The sequence below is a fragment of the Schistocerca americana genome, chromosome 8 (genome assembly GCF_021461395.2).
Source record: "Schistocerca americana isolate TAMUIC-IGC-003095 chromosome 8, iqSchAmer2.1, whole genome shotgun sequence".
In the NCBI taxonomy this organism is placed as follows: domain Eukaryota; kingdom Metazoa; phylum Arthropoda; class Insecta; order Orthoptera; family Acrididae; genus Schistocerca; species Schistocerca americana.
In genome coordinates, this window is record NC_060126.1 from 185,643,352 (window position 1) to 185,663,282 (window position 19,931).

The following is a 19,931-nucleotide window of genomic DNA, read 5'->3' on the forward strand; positions in this document are numbered from 1 at the left end:
AAAGGATAGACTGCTATTCACCATATAGAGGAGACATTGAGTCACAGACAGATAAAATGAAATAGACTGCTACTTGTTACTCAGTCCTTAAAGACATACAGACTGATAGCTGAATAATACTTACCAATCTTTTTCATTAACCTGTCTGTCATATAACGCCTCCTCTATGTGGTGAGTAGCACCCTGTTCTTATATTGTTGGCATCCCATACTGGGCTTTCCATTGTTTGATGTAACCACCAGTTTCAGGAGATACATTATAATTATACTGACCTGGTCTCCAGAATATCGAATGGACTTGTACCACCACATTCCCACAACAGTGGGCAGGGCAACCATGAAAACAAGAGCATATAATCCAAGAACCTACAATGAAAAACATTTCTTGAAGTAAAAACAAAATTCATAATATGAAATACTATTTACAATTGTTACAAAAGAATTGGAAAATTCATAATATCAGCTGATAGACAACAGCAATACAACAAAGCTAAATTTCATACATATTCTGAATAGTTATCATCATCCTTTAGTTAAAACTAAACTTGACTGTTTACACTACACTGCATTTTGGGAAAAAAACAGAAACAGCTATAGATACATAGTTGACATTCTAAAATGTTTCACATAGACTGAGAAACACAAAAGGAAATGAAAGCTATATGTAGATGACTTGGTGAAATGCCAAAGGCAGTGTTCCTTGAGGCCTATAGCTCTCTAACTCCTGGAATCATGGTGTGGCTCCTATTTGTCATGACAGTGGAAATGATTTGGTAATTGTTGAAGGCAGGCTGAATGCTCTCTGGGTACCAAATGGTATTGTCTAGCAGGATAGTGCAAGATCCTCACATTATTGTTCAAATATCATTAGGAATCTGTAGTCGCTTGACTTGCCTGCCGAGTTCCCTGATTTCTCACTCAGAGCACATTCGGGATGTAATGGGTAGACACATACTTTCATACCAGCCACAGACCAATAATGTTTGTGAACTCACATAGCGTGAGTTTGTGGCATGGCAAGAATTTCCGTAAGGTGACATTCAGTGGCTGTTTGCCTCCATGCCATGTGTTTACAAGAGCTTATTTGTGACAATTGGGAGCCACACATACTAATGTCGATCACAGACAGGTTCTGAATGGAGAAGTTTAATCATTTAAAACTTGTTACGTGATGAAGTTTTATAAATATCAGACTGATGCTTCATGGTATAACACTTTCAATTTTCATCATAAGAGGAAACAGGCTAAGTATTTCTTCAGATCATTTGATCCACAGTACTTGACTGTTCACATGTTGGAGTCCACTCAGACCTAGTTATTTTAATTAATATATACCCTCTACATCTACTAAACTAAGTTAACTAAACTCTTCCCGAGCATGCCATGAAGGCCCAATGGTACCAACCGGCCGCCGTGTCATCCTCCACCCACAGGCATGACTGGATGTGTATATAGAGGGGCATGTGGGCAGCACACTGCTCTCCAGGCCGTATGTCAGTTTACGAGACCAGAATCACTACTTATCAATCAAGTAGCTCCTCATTTTCCTCACAAGGGCTGAGTGCACACTGACACTCCACATCTACGAAGCACAAATTGCTATTCATTTGACACCCAAATTAAACCTTTGTCGTTATTGGTCATTTGCCTTAGTTGTTGAAGTCACACAGCTGTCAGTTCATTCACACTCCAGAATCTGGTAAATATGGCTAGAAAACTACAATATATTTCAAAAATCCAAACTATCCGAATGACTGAAGATAGAAACTTGGGGTAAATTTTTAACTTATGCACAGAACTACAACCTTTTCAATTTCAAAAGAATCACTTGATTTTATGAAGGTATATCTTCTACATGCATGCACATTAACCATTGTCGTATTTTTTTAAAATTTAAGAGCAAAGTTCTCGTTCATCTTTCACAAATATTCAATGCGCTCTCCATTGGGTGCACAACAAACACCCAGACGATAATCAAACTCCTCCCATACTTTTGCAAGTATGTCTGGCACTACAGCATCCAAATATGTTGCTATGTGACATCACAATTCACCCAAAGTTTTCTGAAAGGGATACACCATAGACAGAGATGGCAATGCTGTATATAATGAGGCAATGTTACTGGTAGTGGCTGCCAGATGTCCTTTCTGATACCAACATACCCCCTGGGACACACTCTTACATACTCAATCTGTCTGCGTCTTGAGTAAACCTATGTTCAACTATGAGAATATTTTGTTAATGTTTGTGTAGCATGCATCTAAGGCAGAAAATGGATAATAGCCCAATATTCACCTATCCTGATGTGGGAAACTGCCTAAAACCACATGCAGGCTGGCCGGCTCTCCAGCCATCATCGTTAATCCACGAGGCAGAATCAATCTGGAACAGTCCCACCTCCCCAAATCCAGTAAGTGGTCTGTTAACACACTCAGCTATCCAGGTGAGGCAAATCTCTAGTTTCGATGTCTAAGTTAAACTTCAGTCCAAGTGTCTATCTTCAATCATGCACAACATAAGAGTCCTGTAAAATTAAATGACTCTTTTGACAAACGCTGTGTTCTAATTAACAATATTTTATTTGCTTTATTAATTTTTAGAAGATAATTTAATGTTATATATACTGTGTTTATTTGCATACCCAAACAGAGTTCTCTTTCTCAACGATCCATGATGGAAGTGCTATGCCAAAGCTCATTGCACCAGGGCCATCAGGGTTCCCATACTTCTCCCAGTTACGCCGTGCCTCCTCATCAGTCAGAGCCTGATATGCTGTAATTAATTTCAATGAACTTTACTAACAAAAAGTGAGATAAATTAATCATTGCTTTACTCCCTTGACTAGATGCATACCTTTAGTCAATTTCATGAATGCTTTCTCATTTCCTGTTTCCTTATCTGGATGCAGAATAAGTGACAGTTTACGGTATTGTTTACGGATATCAGCTTGTGATGCACCCTGTGAAAAATGAAATAAACAATTGTAAAAGTGTTACAACATAAAAGACTTGCTCATCACAATTAGAGGTGAACAATTCTCATTTGCACTGACAATAAAACCATCATCCATTAGCTAAAATAAGAAATCAAAATAAAATAGAGGAGTCAAAGACAAGATCCACAATTACATATTTTGTAGATTCTGTTGTGTATCCTCTTAACAGCCACATGCAATGTAATTTAGATTATAAAATTGATTAACATTGATAGCTACCAAGCAGGAAAATGAGTTACATATAACTTCCAAAAAGTTGCACGTAGCTACAAGCTCTCAGAATCGATAGAAAACATAACATTCATTTAAAACCTGCTCTGTTTGTGATTCAAGCAATGATTCTGCTACAAACTGTGAATAATTAATGGAATGGTAATGAACACCTTTATATAATGTACAACAAAAGGCAAAGACACAGAAGATCAAACAAAAGAAGGGCAATCAAATTTCCTTTCAAGCCATTTTTTGTATAGCAAACAACTGAGAAAACAATGCGATATCACATTAATACAGTTATGTAATAGAACAAAAAGCATTGTACTCCTGGAAGGAAGATAAAACTCACATGTGTATACAAGCTACATGTGTATACAAGCTACTCTCATTGTTCTTCAAAGGGAATAACTACAGAATTTTTCTGCCAGAGTTGTCTCATTATGCATTTCACCAGGTCCCCCCAAATTTTTGTAGCTATTCACAAACCTAAAAACCCATGTCAAAATGAAAACCGTTACTTTAGTGATATAATGCCAACACAGAAGAAGAAGAAGAAGAAGAAGAAGAAGAAGAAGATGACGATGATATTGATGATGAAAACAAGGTGGTGCAAAGCACAGTTAAGTCATTTCAAATCTATAAGATTCACAGGGAGAGCTCAGCCACCTACAGAGTATTTGTAACCACAATGGCTGCTCTGAACAATAGATTCATCATGCATTTCAACCTGTAACTATGAAACAAAAACAGCAGACAGAAGAAAGAGATGGTCTCAAAACAATGATCATCTTGGCAGAGTTTTGTCCATTACTAGTGTGATTTTGGGGAGAAAAAAAAAAACATATAAATTAAATGTGTGTTGGCATTTGACATGCTTGAATGCTCTCCTGGGTTGAATGGGTCTCTGACAGCAAGGTTTTTACAATATTCTGTGCCAGCCCAGAAAGCTTACATTGATCAAACTTGTCACACTGCTATACATAAATATAACAAATACAAGCACCATACACAGTTAGGGCACATGGCAAAATCAGCAGTTGCTGGGTACTGTCTGATACAGAACACAGGAGACAGTGTAAACTACAAAAATACGACGACTCTCACTAATACTTCTTCTTTATGAAATGGTATTACAAAGAGGCTACTCGTATCTAAATGAATTATAATTTAATCAACAGAGACACGAGATGCAACCTCAGTAGGGCTATATACTACCCTGCATTGGCTACGCTGGAATATCTGAGAAAGATTAAACAATGGAAACACCAGGTATGAATATCAACAACATAGGAAAAAACAGAATGCTACTTACCATAAAGAAGACATGTCAAGTTGCAGACAGGCACGATTAAAAGACACTCACATATAGCTTTTGGCCACAGCCTTCATCATTAAGGACACACACACACACACACACACACACACACACACACACACACACAAGCCAGCACACCCCATGCACATACCACCACTGACTCCAGTATTTCAGGTCGGAATGCACCATCACTTGGGATGCAAGCACTAATCTGGAGGGGTGAGGAAGGGGTAGGGGTAGGGGTAGGGGTAGGGGTAGGGGTAGGGGTAGGGGTAGGGGTACGGGTAGGGGAAGGGGAAGTAGTGTATGGGTGGGGGTAGAGGTGAACGATATCTAGTGGCAAGTGCTGGGACTAGTCTGCCAACAGGCACAGCGTCAAGAGGTTGAGGGACAGAGATGCAGGGGAAAGAAGGAACAAAAATTGAGAGAAGCGGGGAAAGATGCGTTGCCAGAAGGCTGCAAATGTACAGGGTGGGAGACGAGAATGGGGAGATGATAGGACAGGGGGTGAAAACTGTTGGGTGACATGTTACAGTAGGTAAAGGCCAGGATAATTACGGGAGCAAGAATGTGTTGCAAGGAAAACTCTCATCTGCGCAGTTTAAAAAAGCTGGTGGTGAAGGGGAGGATCCAGATGGCTCAGGTAGTGAAGCAGCCACTGAAATCAAGTATGTTATGTTCAGTTGCATGTTGTACCACAGGGTGGTCTACTTTGCTCTTGATCACAGGTTGGCGGTGGCCGTTCATCCTGGTGAACAGTTGGCTGGTAGTCATACCAATATAAAAAGCTGTGCAATGATTACAGCAAAGCTGATAAATGACGACTGCTTTCACAGGTGACCCAGCGCCTGATGGGGTATGGCAAACCTGTGACAGGACTGGAATAGGAAGTGCTGGGTGGGTGGATTCGGCAAGTTTAACCACCTGTGGATTCCATGGGGATATGATCCTTGTGGGAAGGGGTTGGGACGGAGAGTGGCGTAGGGATGGACTAGGATGTTATGGAGGTTGGGTAGGTGACGGAACACCACTTTAGAAGGGGTGGAAAGTATCTCAGGTAGGATGTCCCTCATTTAAGGGCACAATAATAGGCAATCAAAGCCCTGATGAAGGATGTGGTTCAGTTGTTCCAGTATGAGGTGGTACTGGGTGACGAAGGGGACACTCCTTTATAGCTGGTTTTTGGTAGTGGTGGGAGGATTGGGGTTATGAGGGGAAATGACATGGGAGATCTGTTTGCGGTCTAGGTCTGGGGATAGTGCCAGTCTGTGAAGGCCTTTGTGAAACCCTCAGCATACTGAGCAAGGGATTTTGTCACTGCCGACACGCTGTCCTCACGTAACCAGGCTATATGGGAGGTATTTTTTGGTGTGAAAGGGATGACAGCTGTCAAAATGCATGTGCTGTTAGTGGTTGGTGGGTTTAATGTACACAAGGGTGAGGATGGAGCCATCAGAGAGGAGGTGGTCAACATCTAAGAAGATGGCATCTACACTGAAGAGGATCACATGAAGCAAATGGGAGAGAAATTGTTGACGTTGTGAAGGAATGAAGATAGGGTGTCTTGGCCCTGTGTCCAGATCATGAAGATATCATCAATGAACTTAAACTAGGCTAGAGGTTTGGTGTTTTGGAAGGCTAGGAAGGTCTTATTTAGATGCCCCATAATGAGGTCAGCATAGGAGTGCGTCATGTGTCTGACCATGGCTGCACCGTGGCTTTGTTTAATACCTTCCCTTCAAATGAGAAGTAGTTGTGGGTTATGATAAACTTAGTATGGTGTGTGAGGAATGATGTAGTGGGTTTGGAGTCTGAGAATGTTAGGGAAGGGTAATGTTCAATAGTGGTAAGACCATGGGCATCAGGGATGATGATGACGATGATGATGATGGTTTGTGGTTCATTCTCACATTGAAGTCATCAGCACCTGTACAAGTTCCCAATCTTTCCAGTTCCAATCTCGCCACTTTCCAAATGATGGTGAGGACAACATAAACAACCATTCCCCAGGTGCAGAAAATCCCCAATCCTTCTGGGAATCGAACCTGGGACCCCGTGATCCACAGGTAGCAACACTAGCCACTAGACCATGAGCTGCAGACTCAGCGATGTTGGTGTATAGTCTTGTGTTCCTAGATGTTGACCTTGTGTGTGACTGTCTTTTAATTGTGTTTGCGTGCAACTTGATGAGTCTTCTTTACTATAAATAGCAATCTGTCTTTTCCTACATTGTTTAACTCCTGTACACCTATGTTCTGTCACAACAGTTGCAACCTTGCTGCAGACATCCACAAACAGTCAATATAACTGTTCAAGGTCGATAAGAATATGTCTTGTATGTATATTGCACAGCTCCAATAGCATTCAATGAAATATTTAAGACCTTTACTGACATTTATTGCACTGGGAAAGACTTACACAGCACATATACATGAAGATCAGAAGTTAAAAATTTCTGTTCTTTTTCTATAACTATCCACAACTTAACAGTTTGTCGAGGGCTGTTCTTGTGCTTCTGTTACTTTTAATTATTGTCCTTTTCCTTTTTTTCTTACAAGAGCAAATTTTCTTTCTCACCAGGAAAATGCTTCTACCTTGCAACATTCTGAAAGAAGTTGATCATTTCATACAACCTTTTAACTCAACTTAATTTTCATCTCATCTTCTCCACAAAAATTTTCTCTCAGTTGTACCCAGAAGATTTCATAATTACTATTTTTGTTATCCAAATGTTATCTCTCTCACTTTTCTGTAAGCTCCCAGAATCAATAGAAAATATGACACCAATTTACAATCTGCTCTATTTGTAATTCAAGCAATGCTTCTGCTATATTTGTCATTCAAGCAATACTACTACTACTACTACTACTACTACTACTACAAGCTGCGGAGTTACACAATGGTTGGGTTGCCACAAGTTTCCTCAAGTGAAATTATCTGATATTTCCCTGATTTCCAGACAAGTTTTAGCATTCTTCACTGACAAATTTTGAGATGTCAAAAAATGTAAGGACTTCTGTATTTCTCCTCGTGTGAGCAAAAATCTTAAGTACTAACATCAACATCTTTTGCAGTGAACTGTTCTTAGATGGAGAAAGCAAGTCAAATGGTTTGTGTGTTTCATTAAGACCACTATTGTTATTTTATTTCAATAAAACAAAATACATTTGGTGACAAAAATACACTTTTCCTTGTAGTCGTACAGATTTAAAATACCTTCCCTGTTTTCAGAAATAACCTCAGAAAAAAGTAGGCCTCTTGAAAGAAGTGTATAAGGCAGGGAAGAGTTGTGTAAACCAACACTATAGGTGACTACCAGTAAAATGTTGATTCTACTATGTTCGTTATTGTCAGACATTATCCACAGTGTTCTGTCTATTATTTTACAGGTATTGCGTGACTTTTCTTTTGAGAAGTATATGAGTACACAGTGTACAAACCGCCAGCGACTGCCACAATTTTCTTCTTATTATCGTCCATACTTTCTAATATATAAACTACTTTCGAAGTGCCAAAATGATCTACAATAAATAAAATGTCTATAAAACATAGCGCTGTACAATGTACTTGTGGTGAGACAGTAGCAATTACTGCAATCCACCCACCATGGCCTCTGGCCTGCTGAGGACCACCACTGTCCTGGGTCCATGGATAAATCACAAAAATCCGCCGCATTATGCCACACACAGACAGACCTGGCCTGTGAACAAATTGGAGAGACTAGATTAGATCGGTAGGGCCTGCACGTTAGTGGCAAACGACAGGCTTCAGATCGGCAGGCCCAATCTGTTAGAGGTACCCGCAGATATGGCCTGCAGTTTTGGCCTGTCATGGAAATCCACTCATGTGGCCAGCTATTCAGTGTGTCACAGACACCACATTAATGAAATGAGATCGTGATGATAAATCCATGTAACAGATAATTTGTCCAAATACTTTGAGAATCAATACTAATGAGGATAGGTAGTAACTCACTGTAAAGATGATCAATGACCCGCAGGCAGGCACATAAATAAGACAATCACAATCTCAGAAATAAATTTTTGGCCACAGCCTTTATCAGAAAATGAGAGCACACACACACACACACACACACACACACACACACACACACTCATTCAAACAATCACTCAGACACAACTCATTGACACATGACCGCTTTCTCCGGCTGCTGTGTCAACAATCTCTTAGAATCAGATCCAAGTAACCGACACCTCATGCCTCCATTCCTCTTGTTGGCAGCTGCTAGGCTAGTGGCAAATAGTGGTGGCAGCACTGAGCTGCAAGCTGAGGGAAGTGGTAGGAATAAGGGAGTAGGGAAGTGGTGCACATACTCAGCTCCACTCCGCCCAGCCAGTGATGCTGCATGACGTCTCAATTAACAAACAGTCTACTGGGACAAAAAACAAAATTTTTCCAGTTTTATTTTTTCAAATTTCCCTGACACATTTCAAATTCCCTGATTTCCAGAACTTGTGGCAACCCTGTACACTCTCATAGATCTTGTTCTGTTCTTACCAATAATAGTTAATTCTGCTACTTCTCTTTTAAAAAGAGGCTTTGTGCATACACCAGCAAACATGAGAGTTAAATTGTAAAAAGTTCATGCTGGAATGGTACAGGAATTCATCCATACAACAATGCTAGAACATACTTGTCAGAGTACTTACCAGAGGTATTCCAAGGATCTCATATGGATCAAAATTTGCATATTCATAATCAAACTGGGAAACTTTGTATGCCAAGAGTGCTAATATCAACCATCCAGATATAATAAGAAGTTTCCTGGAATACAAATGCCATAATGAAATGTTAGGCCAAATACTTACACACACACACACACACACACACACACACACACACACACACACAGATATATATATATGGTTATAATAGAGGAAAACATTCCACGTAGGAAAAATATATTTAAAAACGAAGATGATGTGACTTACCAAATGAAAGTGCTGGCAGGTCGACAGACACACAAACAAACACAAACATACACACAAAATTCAAGCTTTCGCAACAAACTGTTGCCTCATCAGGAAAGAGGGAAGGAGAGGGGAAGACGAAAGGGTGTGGGTTTTAAGGGAGAGGGTAAGGAGTCATTCCAATCCCGGGAGTGGAAAGACTTACCTTAGGGGGAAAAAAGGACGGGTATACACTCGCACACACACACATATCCATCCACACATATACAGACACTGCTTGTGTCTGTATATGTGTGGATGGATATATGTGTGTGTGTGTGTGTGTGTGTGTGTGTGTGTGTGTGTGTGTGTGTGTGCGCGCGCGCGCGAGTGTATACCCGTCCTTTTTTCCCCCTAAGGTAAGTCTTTCCGTTCCCGGGATTGGAATGACTCCTTACCCTCTCCCTTAAAACCCACACCCTTTCGTCTTTCCCTCTCCTTCCCTCTTTCCTGATGAGGCAACAGTTTGTTGCGAAAGCTTGAATTTTGTGTGTATGTTTGTGTTTGTTTGTGCGTCTGTCGACCTGCCAGCACTTTCATTTGGTAAGTCACATCATCTTTGTTTTTAGATATATTTTTCCTACGTGGAATGTTTCCCTCTATTATAACCATATCATTAATTTGAACCCAACAATTACGTTTGTTATTGTCACTGTTGCATTTCGAAATCTTTCCTGTCATCTTATTTTCTCTTTATTTTCTCTTTCTGTTTTTACCAGTAGTCTCACTTTGTATTCACCTTCACTTTTTACTGTAATACAATTTTATCCCGCCTATATATACTCAATAATACGTAACCCGCTTCCAAACCATAACCAAAAAAATTTTTATTTTCCGCTTTCAACACTACTGCTGCTATAAAATCCACCGTTTCTAGTTCAATAACAGCTGCTTTCACGTATTAAACAACCATTTAGGCTAGTTCTAATAACTTTCACTTTATTTCCACTTTCGTTTTTTTGCACATCACTGATCATTTTTAGCTGCTCCCCACAGGTTTTAACGTCATTATTTCTTCGTCAGACAATTGTTAGCCCCATTTTCGTAATCTTTCACCATAACACCACTCCTTTTAATACATTTGCACGTTTTTTCGAAATTTTCCCGAATTTCTCCGTCCTTTAACGTGTTCCAGCGGCAACACAACCACCTAACCTTCATGCACATCGCTGTCTACCAACACAAGTTCACCACAGGATCAACTTAACCAACACTTTTTCGCCTTTCTTCATACCAGATCTCCAGTTACTTTTTAGTTCACCCTTATCTCTCCCATTATATTTTTATCTTTCATTTTCATTTCAATCTCATGTTACACTTTCCACCTTCTAATACCATGTCACCCTCACAACACCCCCACAACGACCCCATTAAAAAAGGTGTCTGTATATGTGTGGATAGATGTGTGTGTGTGTGTGAGTGTATACCCGTCCTTATTTCCCCCTAAGGTAAGTCTTTCCGCTCCCGGGATTGGAATGACTCCTTATCCTCTCCCTTAAAACCCACATCCTTTCGTCTTTCCCTCTCCTTCCTTCTTTCCTGATGAGGCAACAGTTTGTTGCGAAAACTTGAATTTTGTGTGTTTGTTTGTGTGTCTGTCGACCTGCCAGCACTTTCGTTTGGTAAGTCACATCATCTTTGTTTTTAAACATTCCACGTAGGAAAAATATATCTAAAAACAAAGATGATGTGACTTACCAAATGAAAGTGCTGGCAGGTCGACAGACACACAAACAAACACACAAAATTCAAGCTTTCGCAACAAACTGTTGCCTCATCAGGAAAGAAGGAAGGAGAGGGAAAGACGAAAGGATGTGGGTTTTATATATATATATGCTTGTGTCTGTATATGTGTGGATGGATATGTGTGTGTGTGTGTGTGTGTGTGTGTGTGTGTGTGTGTGCGCGCGCGAGTGTATACCCGTCCTTTTTTCCCCCCTAAGGTAAGTCTTTCCGCTCCCGGGATTGGAATGACTCCTTACCCTCTCCCTTAAAACCCAAATCCTTTCGTCTTTCCCTCTCCTTCCCTCTTTCCTGACGAGGCAACCGTTGGTTGCGAAAGCTAGAATTTTGTGTGTATGTTTGTGTGTCTATCGACGTGCCAGCGCTTTCGTTTGGTAAGTCACACCATCTTTGTTTTTAGATAGATTATATATAGGGAAGGAGAGGGAAAGACGAAAGGATGTGGGTTTTAAGGGAGAGAGTAAGGAGTCATTCCAATCCCGGGAGCGGAAAGACTTACTTTGGGGGAAAAAAGGACGGGTATACACTCGCACACACACACATATCCATCCGCACATACACAGACACAAGCAGACATTTGTAAAGGCAAAGAGTTTGGGCAGAGATGTCAGTCGAGGCGGAAGTAAAGAGGCAAAGATGTTGTTGAAAGACAGGTGAGGTATGAGCGGCGGCGACTTGAAATTAGCGGAGGTTGAGGCCTGGCGGGTAACGTTACCCACATCCGCTAATTTCAAGTTGCCACCGCTCATACCTCACCTGTCTTTCAACAACATCTTTGCCTCTTTACTTCCGCCTCGACTGACATCTCTGCCCAAACTCTTTGCATTTACAAACGTCTGCTTGTGTCTGTGTATGTGCGGATGGATATGTGTGTGTGTGTGTGTGTGTGTGTGTGTGTGTGTGTGTGTGTGTGTGTGTGCGCGCGCGCGTGTGCGCGAGTGTATACCCGTCCTTTTTCCCCCTAAGGTAAGTCTTTCCGCTCCCGGGATTGGAATGACTCTTTACCCTCTCCCTTAAAACCCACATCCTTTCGTCTTTCCCTCTCCCTCCCTCTTTCCTGACGAAGCAACCATTGGTTGCGAAAGCTAGAATTTTGTGTGTATGTTTGTGTGTCTATCGACCTGCCAGCGCTTTTGTTTGGTAAGTCTCATCATCTTTGTTAATATATATATAATAGAGGGAAACATTCCACGTGGGAAAAATATATCTAAAAACAAAGATGATGTCTGCTTGAGTCTGTGTACGTGCGGATGGATATGTGTGTGTGTGTGTGTGTGTGTGTGCGCGAGTGGATACCCGTCCTTTTTTCCCCCTAAGGTAAGTCTTTCTGCTCCCGGGATTGGAATGACTCCTTACCCTCTCCCTTAAAACCCACATCCATTCGTCTTTCCCTCTCCTTCCCTCTTTCCTGACGAAGCAACCGTTGGTTGTGAAAGCTAGAATTTTGTGCATATGTTTGTGTGTCTATCGGCCTGCCAGCGCTTTTGTTTGGTAAGTCTCATCATCTTTGTTTTTTTATATATATACACACACTCACTGTGCATTATCTGTTTCTCTGCTTCCAACGCAGCTGAATTCCCTCATTCATCTACTTTGTGGGACCAAGTTTTGATTTTGAGGTAATATCTGATCTCATTTCTGCTACTACTCATTACTTTCGTATGTCTTTCGTGCACTTTCAATAGGCAGTGTGCACTGCAGGAGGGGAAGCCATATGGAAAAATTGGAAACATGCTAATTAGTTCAACTTCAGACCACTTGAGGTGCTAGGAGGGTCAATAAAGCCATCTAACTGGGGCCTACACAACTTTCCAATGAAAGCAGACCAAAGGTAGATGGTTCAATCACTTCATATTTGCTACTGTAAATTATAATTGGTTATTTTTTCATAAGATTTTTACAGTTTAATTTCATAGCCTTCATCGCAAAACTGGAAGGACTCCTCCTGAAAGAAATGTGCATATTTAATAATAAGGTAAGACATTTAACTTGCAGTATTTTAATTACGTATAAATGTCATGTATTATATTCTATCACGCATTAAACTGTGTGATTTCCCTCTGTTTATTTAAATATATTTGATCTGTTACGAACAATTGTTCTAGTGAACGTAATCAAGAACCTTTGTGTTTTTCAGACTATGCAACACAAGAAATTAACTCTGAAATACTCTGGGCTGTTCATCTGGATACTACATACGTTCAACTGGGAAAGTTAACAGCAAGCATTTCTACACATTTTCCAGACAATCTCAATATTTGATTCGGAAGTGCGAAAGTGTTTCTGAGTTGTTACATGATGTGAACTGTGCCTGTGTTTCTGTTTGTGAGGACATTATTTCTTAAAAACACTGTATGAATGGCACTTAGCATAGCATAAACAGGGTGTAATTCCAAAACATCTGAAAGGTGTTCCTACTAATACCAGAAGTGGATCAGGTGGAACTGGTAAAGAGCAATCCTTTGAATGATTCACTTTGTACATTTTTTTTATTCTCTCTCAAAATGAATTCAGATTCTTATCTGAAACATCTTTTAATGCCAAAAGTGGGCCCTTTGGTACTGTAAAACACACCACCTGTAATTAAAGAATTATTGTGGTTACAGAGAAACTAAGTAAGCTGGAATGAGATTTTCACTCTGCAGCAGAGTGTGCGCTGATATGAAACTTCCTGGCAGATTAAAACTGTGTGCCCGACCGAGACTCGAACTTGGGACCTTTGCCTTTCGCGGGCAAGTGCTCTACCAACTGAGCTACCGAAGCACGACCCACGCCCGGTACTCACAGCTTTACTTCTGCCAGTACCAGTTTGGAAGGTGGGAGACGAGGTACTGGCAGAAGTAAAGCTGTGAGTACAGGGCGTGAGTCGTGCTTCGGTAGCTCAGTTGGTAGAGCACTTGCCCGCGAAAGGCAAAGGTCCCGAGTTCGAGTCTCGGTCGGGCACACAGTTTTAATCTGCCAGGAAGTTTCAACTAAGTAAGCTGTTTGACAGTTTAGGGATAAATTTTACTGCCTGCCTAAGAAATAAAAAGTGGTAAGTAATTTTTATTTTCAGTTTACTGTTTTTATCCCCATGTCCTATTGTGATACTTTTCTCTTAATCTTGATGATATTTCTGCTTTTGTGTTGAAGCATTTCCACTTCTTTTAAGATGTAGAAACATTTTTAAAAATGTCAGTGGTTAATAGTGGAAGTTTCCTGAAATATGTATACAAATACCACTAGTACTGTGATAAAGATGTGCTGAAGTCACTATCATATTGCAGAATGTTACAGCTACATTCACATTGCTAACCAAAATAATTACTTTGGAAGTTTAAAAAAGTTGTAGTAGCAAAATTAAAAGCATAAAATATGTACTATACATACTACAGGGGACGCAACTTGCCATGTTTAAATTTTCTTTCATTCTTCTCTGTATCACTTGGGACATTGCTGTCACTCCATGTTTTAAAAAGAGAGTTGTATGTCTTAGTTGTCATTAGACTGTTCATTCTGTTCAACATATCCCAAAATTCTTCCTCACATTCACTGAGGATAGCACTATCCATCAGCAAATCTTATCATTGATGTCCCTTCATCTTGAATGTTAATCCCACTTCTGAACCTTTCTTTCGTTTCCATCACCGCTTCTCTAATTTATAAGTAGAGCAGTAGGGGGAAAGACTAAATCCCTGTCTTCTGCCCTCTCTACTCTGATCAATTCTTGCTTGATCTTCCATTCTTATTTCCCCCCTCTAGGATACTACAATTTATACTCCTAATCTTCCCTTCTAGCTTACACCTATTTTTCTGAGAATTTGTAACATCTTCTGTCACCTGACATTGTGAAATGTGTTTTCAAGGTCAGCATATCCAATGAATGTGACTTGCTTTTTCTTAAATTTTGTTTACATTATCAAGTATAGTTTCAGAACTGTCTCTTTGGTGACTTTCCTTTCCTAAAGCCAAGTGATCATCATCTTACAGAGTCTCAATTTTCTTTTCCATTCTTCTGTAAATTATTTATGTCAGCAACTTGAATGCATGACCTGTTACGATAACTGTGTGATAGTTCTCGCACTTACCTACCCTTGCCATCTTTGAGATTATATAGATATTTTTCAAGAGTCTGGAAGTATGTGCATTTGTAGTGTCGAATAGTCCCTCTCCAAATATACCAAGGGTCTCAATGAGGCCACAGACCAAAATTACCACCCCAACCTTGTACAGAAACAGATCTCCCATGTCTTCTCCCTCCAGTCACCCATCACCTCCCAGAGTCCCACCGTTAAGCCACAAAGGAGCATTCCTCTCATGACTCAGTACCACCCAGGACCGGAGCTACTGAATCAAACTCTCAGACAGAGTCAAGCTGTCTGTCTATCTGCATGACTGGTCACTGCCAAACGGTGGCCAAGAGACCACTTGCTGAGCAGGCTGCCCAACACAACGTTCTTTAGTTCAATGACTGCTTCACAGCCTACACCATCTATATACTTCCTACCAATACCAGCTTCTCCGAATAGTACAGGTGGGAACTCCCACTGTGATATATTCTACTTCTTGTAAGCCCTCTAGGCTCAACCTTCGTTAGTCACTATCTTTTGCCCACCTATCTCTTTCCCTGCTCCCACTGCAGCACTATACAGCCTTCTATTCCACCAACACTCCCACAGTCTTTTTACTTCTCTCCTCCTCTGCTCCTCACCATCCCCCATCTAACCTTCCTGCTGCACCTAGCTGCCCTACTCTGTCCCTGTATGCTACCATAAGCAGCACTTTACTGTCCCCCACGCCTATCCTGCTATCCCTCTCCCTCCCCACCACACCCTCCCCCTTACCCAAAAAATAAAAGGACAGCGTGACACATACTTAACTCTTTAAACACCTTCAAAGCACTACCTTTGTTCACATTATTATACCATTAAGCATGTTTTAGACTTTTGTTGGTTAACATTAATTAAGTTGATTAAAGCCAGAGCACCTTCATCATTAAAAGAAGACATGGCATTACATTATTAACACTGCATCACTTGTATTGATTTTGAGTCCCTCATGCCGCACAACTGCTATACCTTCCATTATGTCCCTTGCTTCGGCACACTGGAGGGCACCCTGCCCACACTAAACTGGTCATTCTTGAAGTGCTTAATGTTATGCGAGTTTCTATTAAAATTTATTTTCGGTGTGCATGGCATAAAGAGAAGTTAAAGTCATGAACGAGCAGTCGAGACAAGCAGAGGTGCACAGGGGTTACCTATACAAATCAATAAAAAGAATTTATTATACAATTTGAGTACAAATAGAATAAAATTAAAACTTACGTAAGCATCTGTTTTGTGCCTTTCCATGGTTCATTTGACTGGAGTATAAGCTTTTTCTTTTTGCAGTCATCACAATGGCACTCCTTTTCATATTTGGCCGGATCTGTCAATCAAACATTATGTAAGATATAGAAACATGATCTTACAGTCTCAGAGAGTTCTTTCTAAATAACACACACAGGCACACTAGTTATGTATGATCCCACAGTTTATAGCAGTCTACGGTATATACAACATATGCTAAATACACCAAATTAGATATGTAACTTGAGCTTTCATTGTCTTCAATGACTGTCACATATATAACTGATTTCGAGGATTATGTACAATTTTGTCAGATACTCAAACTGCACGGCCCCCACTGTTATATTACATAACATTCCTTATATTTCCAGTCTCCCACCACCTCCCAAAGTCCCACTGTCCGGCGAAAGAGCAGCATTCCCCTCATAACTCAGTACCACCCAGAACTGGAGCAACTGAATTACATTCTCCACCAGGGTTTCAATTACCTCTCATCATGCCCTGAAAAGAGAAATCCCCACTATTCTTCCTACCCCACCCACAGTGATATTCTGCCGTCCACCGAGCCTACACAATAAACTCACCCATCCCTACTCAATCCCTGCTACCAACCCCTTACCTCATGGCTCATGGCCCTGTAACAGACATAGATGCAAGACTTGTCCCATACATCCTCCCACCACCACCTGCTCCAGTCCAGTCACAAACATCACCTATCCCATCAAAGGGAGGGCTACCTGTGAAACCAGTCATGTGATCTACAAACTAAGCTGCAACCACTGTGCTGCATTCTATGTGGCATGACAACCAACAAGCTGTCTGTCCGCATTAATGGGCAACAACAAACTGTGGCTAAGACACAGGTGGACCACCCTGTTGCTAAGCACGTTCCCTATTCCTTACCCCCACCCGGTCGCCACTGCCATCATGTACTGGTGCTGCTGCTTGCAGTGTGGCCTCAGTTGCTTGAGACTTCAATCGTGTGAGTGAGTTGCATTTGTGTGTGTGTGTGTGTGTGTGTGTGTGTGTGTGTGTGTGTGAGAGAGAGAGAGAGAGAGAGAGAGAGAGAGCATGTGTGATCTATTTCTGATGAAGGCCTTACTGGCAGAAAGCTTTATTTGTGACAGTCTTTTTGTTGTGCCTATCGTGACTCAGCATCCCTGCTATATGGTGAGTCGCAACCTCCTTTTTCATAATATTGTTACATTCCTGTTGTTTACTGTATATAAAAACCAGCATGACAATCCTGGGTATCAATTTTAACCCAGATGATGGTGGTGGCAATAAAAGTCACTGAAAGCTCCAGTTTCACATATGATTTGATGTGATTTTGTCTGAACTAGTTGTGTAAGGGAAGAGGGAAAAATTTCATCACAGATTGTGTTACTCTAGCAATTCAACACTTTTTTTTTTCCAAAAAAGAAGGAGAAAACCTCTCAGAGCACCTAGATATGCTAAACAGCCATTAAAAACAGTTAAAGCTTTTCCAGCCAGTATTCAACCTTAATAAAAAGTTCACATACGTACAACTTAATATTGACCTGTATGGAGCACAAGTAAACCATAACCCGCATTATAAGTATCCATGCGTAACATTCAATAATTACCTAAAATGAGGGTGTGCGGAAAAGTGGTGTTCCCCAATTTTTTATGTGAAAACTCTTAAAGGTTTTTAGATAAAACAAATGGTACTTAACATTCTACATCTTTTTTCTTCATGTCTACATATTTGCAGTCCCCTGCCACTAGAGGGCTCCAAATTTTAGAGTGTAACATGGCAGTGTGTAACATAACTATGTCAGTGTGTGAGAAACAGCATGCTGTAATCGAGTTTCGAATGTGAAGAGTTTATCCACACTTGGAGCATCCTCTATTTCAGCATCACAATGCCAGACTGTACACAAGCGCTGTGACATCTGCAACAATCTGACACCTTGGGTTCAATGTCATCGGTCACCCTCCATACAGACCCAACTAAGCCTTATCTGATTTTCACCAAATTTCATCTGTTTCCAAACCTTAAAGAACACCTTTGAGGACTTCTCTTTGTTAGTGATGAAGCAGTGCAAGCAGAAGTGAGGTTGTGGCTCCATCAATGAAGTCAAACATTCTACAGTAATATCAACAAATTGATCTCTAAATGGGAGAAATGTGTTCATCGCCAGGGAATTATGATCAAAAATAAATATGTAGATGTGAAGAACGAAGATGTAGAACGTTAATAACGTTTTTTTAATTAAAAAGCTTTAAGGGTTTTCACATAAAAAATTCAGAGGTATTACTCTGAAACATGTATACATAACTGTATACAAATTAAAATTAAAAACATTATTAGAAAGCTCACTGGCACAAGCTGCAGAGCAGTTGCCAAACAATGTGCTCCTGTGAGGGCTAGAAGTAATCTTAACAAGACTGATGTCAGGCTGAGAATTGTCACTGGCAAGCTGTAATTAACAATACTTTCCTAGCTTCGCGTCTTATTTAAAATAATACCATCACAGGCAGTGGATTGAAAAACTAAATGAGACATTTGTCAGATTAGTTTCTAGAAACTACACAAACAACTAAATCCTTTTTTTCCCCACATATCTCACTTAAATCTCTAAAGCCTGTGTGGGATATCAACAGTGTGCAGCATCCTCCTCTTTGTTATTTAGAAAAGTTCTGTGGCGTTAACTGGACACTACTTGCCAGACAAGAGCTGGAGAATCAGGCTGACCCAACCATACCACACCAGCAGAAAAAAGCTCCTACTGGAGTACAAAAAGTGTTCCTGTTTATGTAACAGACTGTTGACTGGAAAGTGGAGTACCAGCTGCCTCAGTCCATCTTACTCGGCATCTTTAAAAATTTTCTCAAAAATTTTGGTATGCAAACACATTCATACCTTTTTTTTTTTTTAACATGCAACTCACCTCAAACTCTCACAAGCTCCCCTAACGGTAGCTCACTCACACCCATTAGTCGATCGCTGTAACTTGCTCATATCCATCCACTCCCAGATGCCCTTTCCCACTCACTCATTGTCATTATCTCTTTGTGCCTCTCTGTCACTGTCTCCTGTGTCACACCCACAGTCCTCTTTGTTCTGTCCTGCTACTACTGTCTCCCTTCACTGTCACTGTCTCCCTCTTTCTCTATCTTACTGCTAACATCTCATCCTTCCTTCTCACTGCTGTTGTCTGTTCTCACTGTCACCATCTTTCTCTTCCTCCTTATCACTGTCACATACTCTTGCCTCTCATTATCACTGGCTGTTACTCACTTCCACTTTCTCTTTCTCTTACTTCCTCCCGGCACTGTCTCCTCCACTATTTTCCTAGCACTGTTCTGATACTGTCAACTGTGTTCCATTGCCACTGT

The 19,931-nt window shown here is 40.7% G+C and overlaps 1 protein-coding gene across 1 annotated transcript in view; it reads right to left on the reverse strand.

Moving 5' to 3' along the window:
• Window positions 1-19,931, reverse strand: part of LOC124545080 (translocation protein SEC63 homolog) — a 182,839-nt gene that overhangs the window by 129,602 nt on the left and 33,306 nt on the right. Inside the window, exons 2-6 of the mRNA XM_047123887.1 lie at window positions 16,545-16,647; window positions 9,196-9,310; window positions 2,853-2,958; window positions 2,641-2,771; window positions 273-365 (exon numbers count right to left, since the gene is read on the reverse strand). Coding sequence (XP_046979843.1) covers window positions 273-365; window positions 2,641-2,771; window positions 2,853-2,958; window positions 9,196-9,310; window positions 16,545-16,647 — 548 coding nt within the window. The remainder of the gene's footprint in view (window positions 1-272; window positions 366-2,640; window positions 2,772-2,852; window positions 2,959-9,195; window positions 9,311-16,544; window positions 16,648-19,931) is intronic.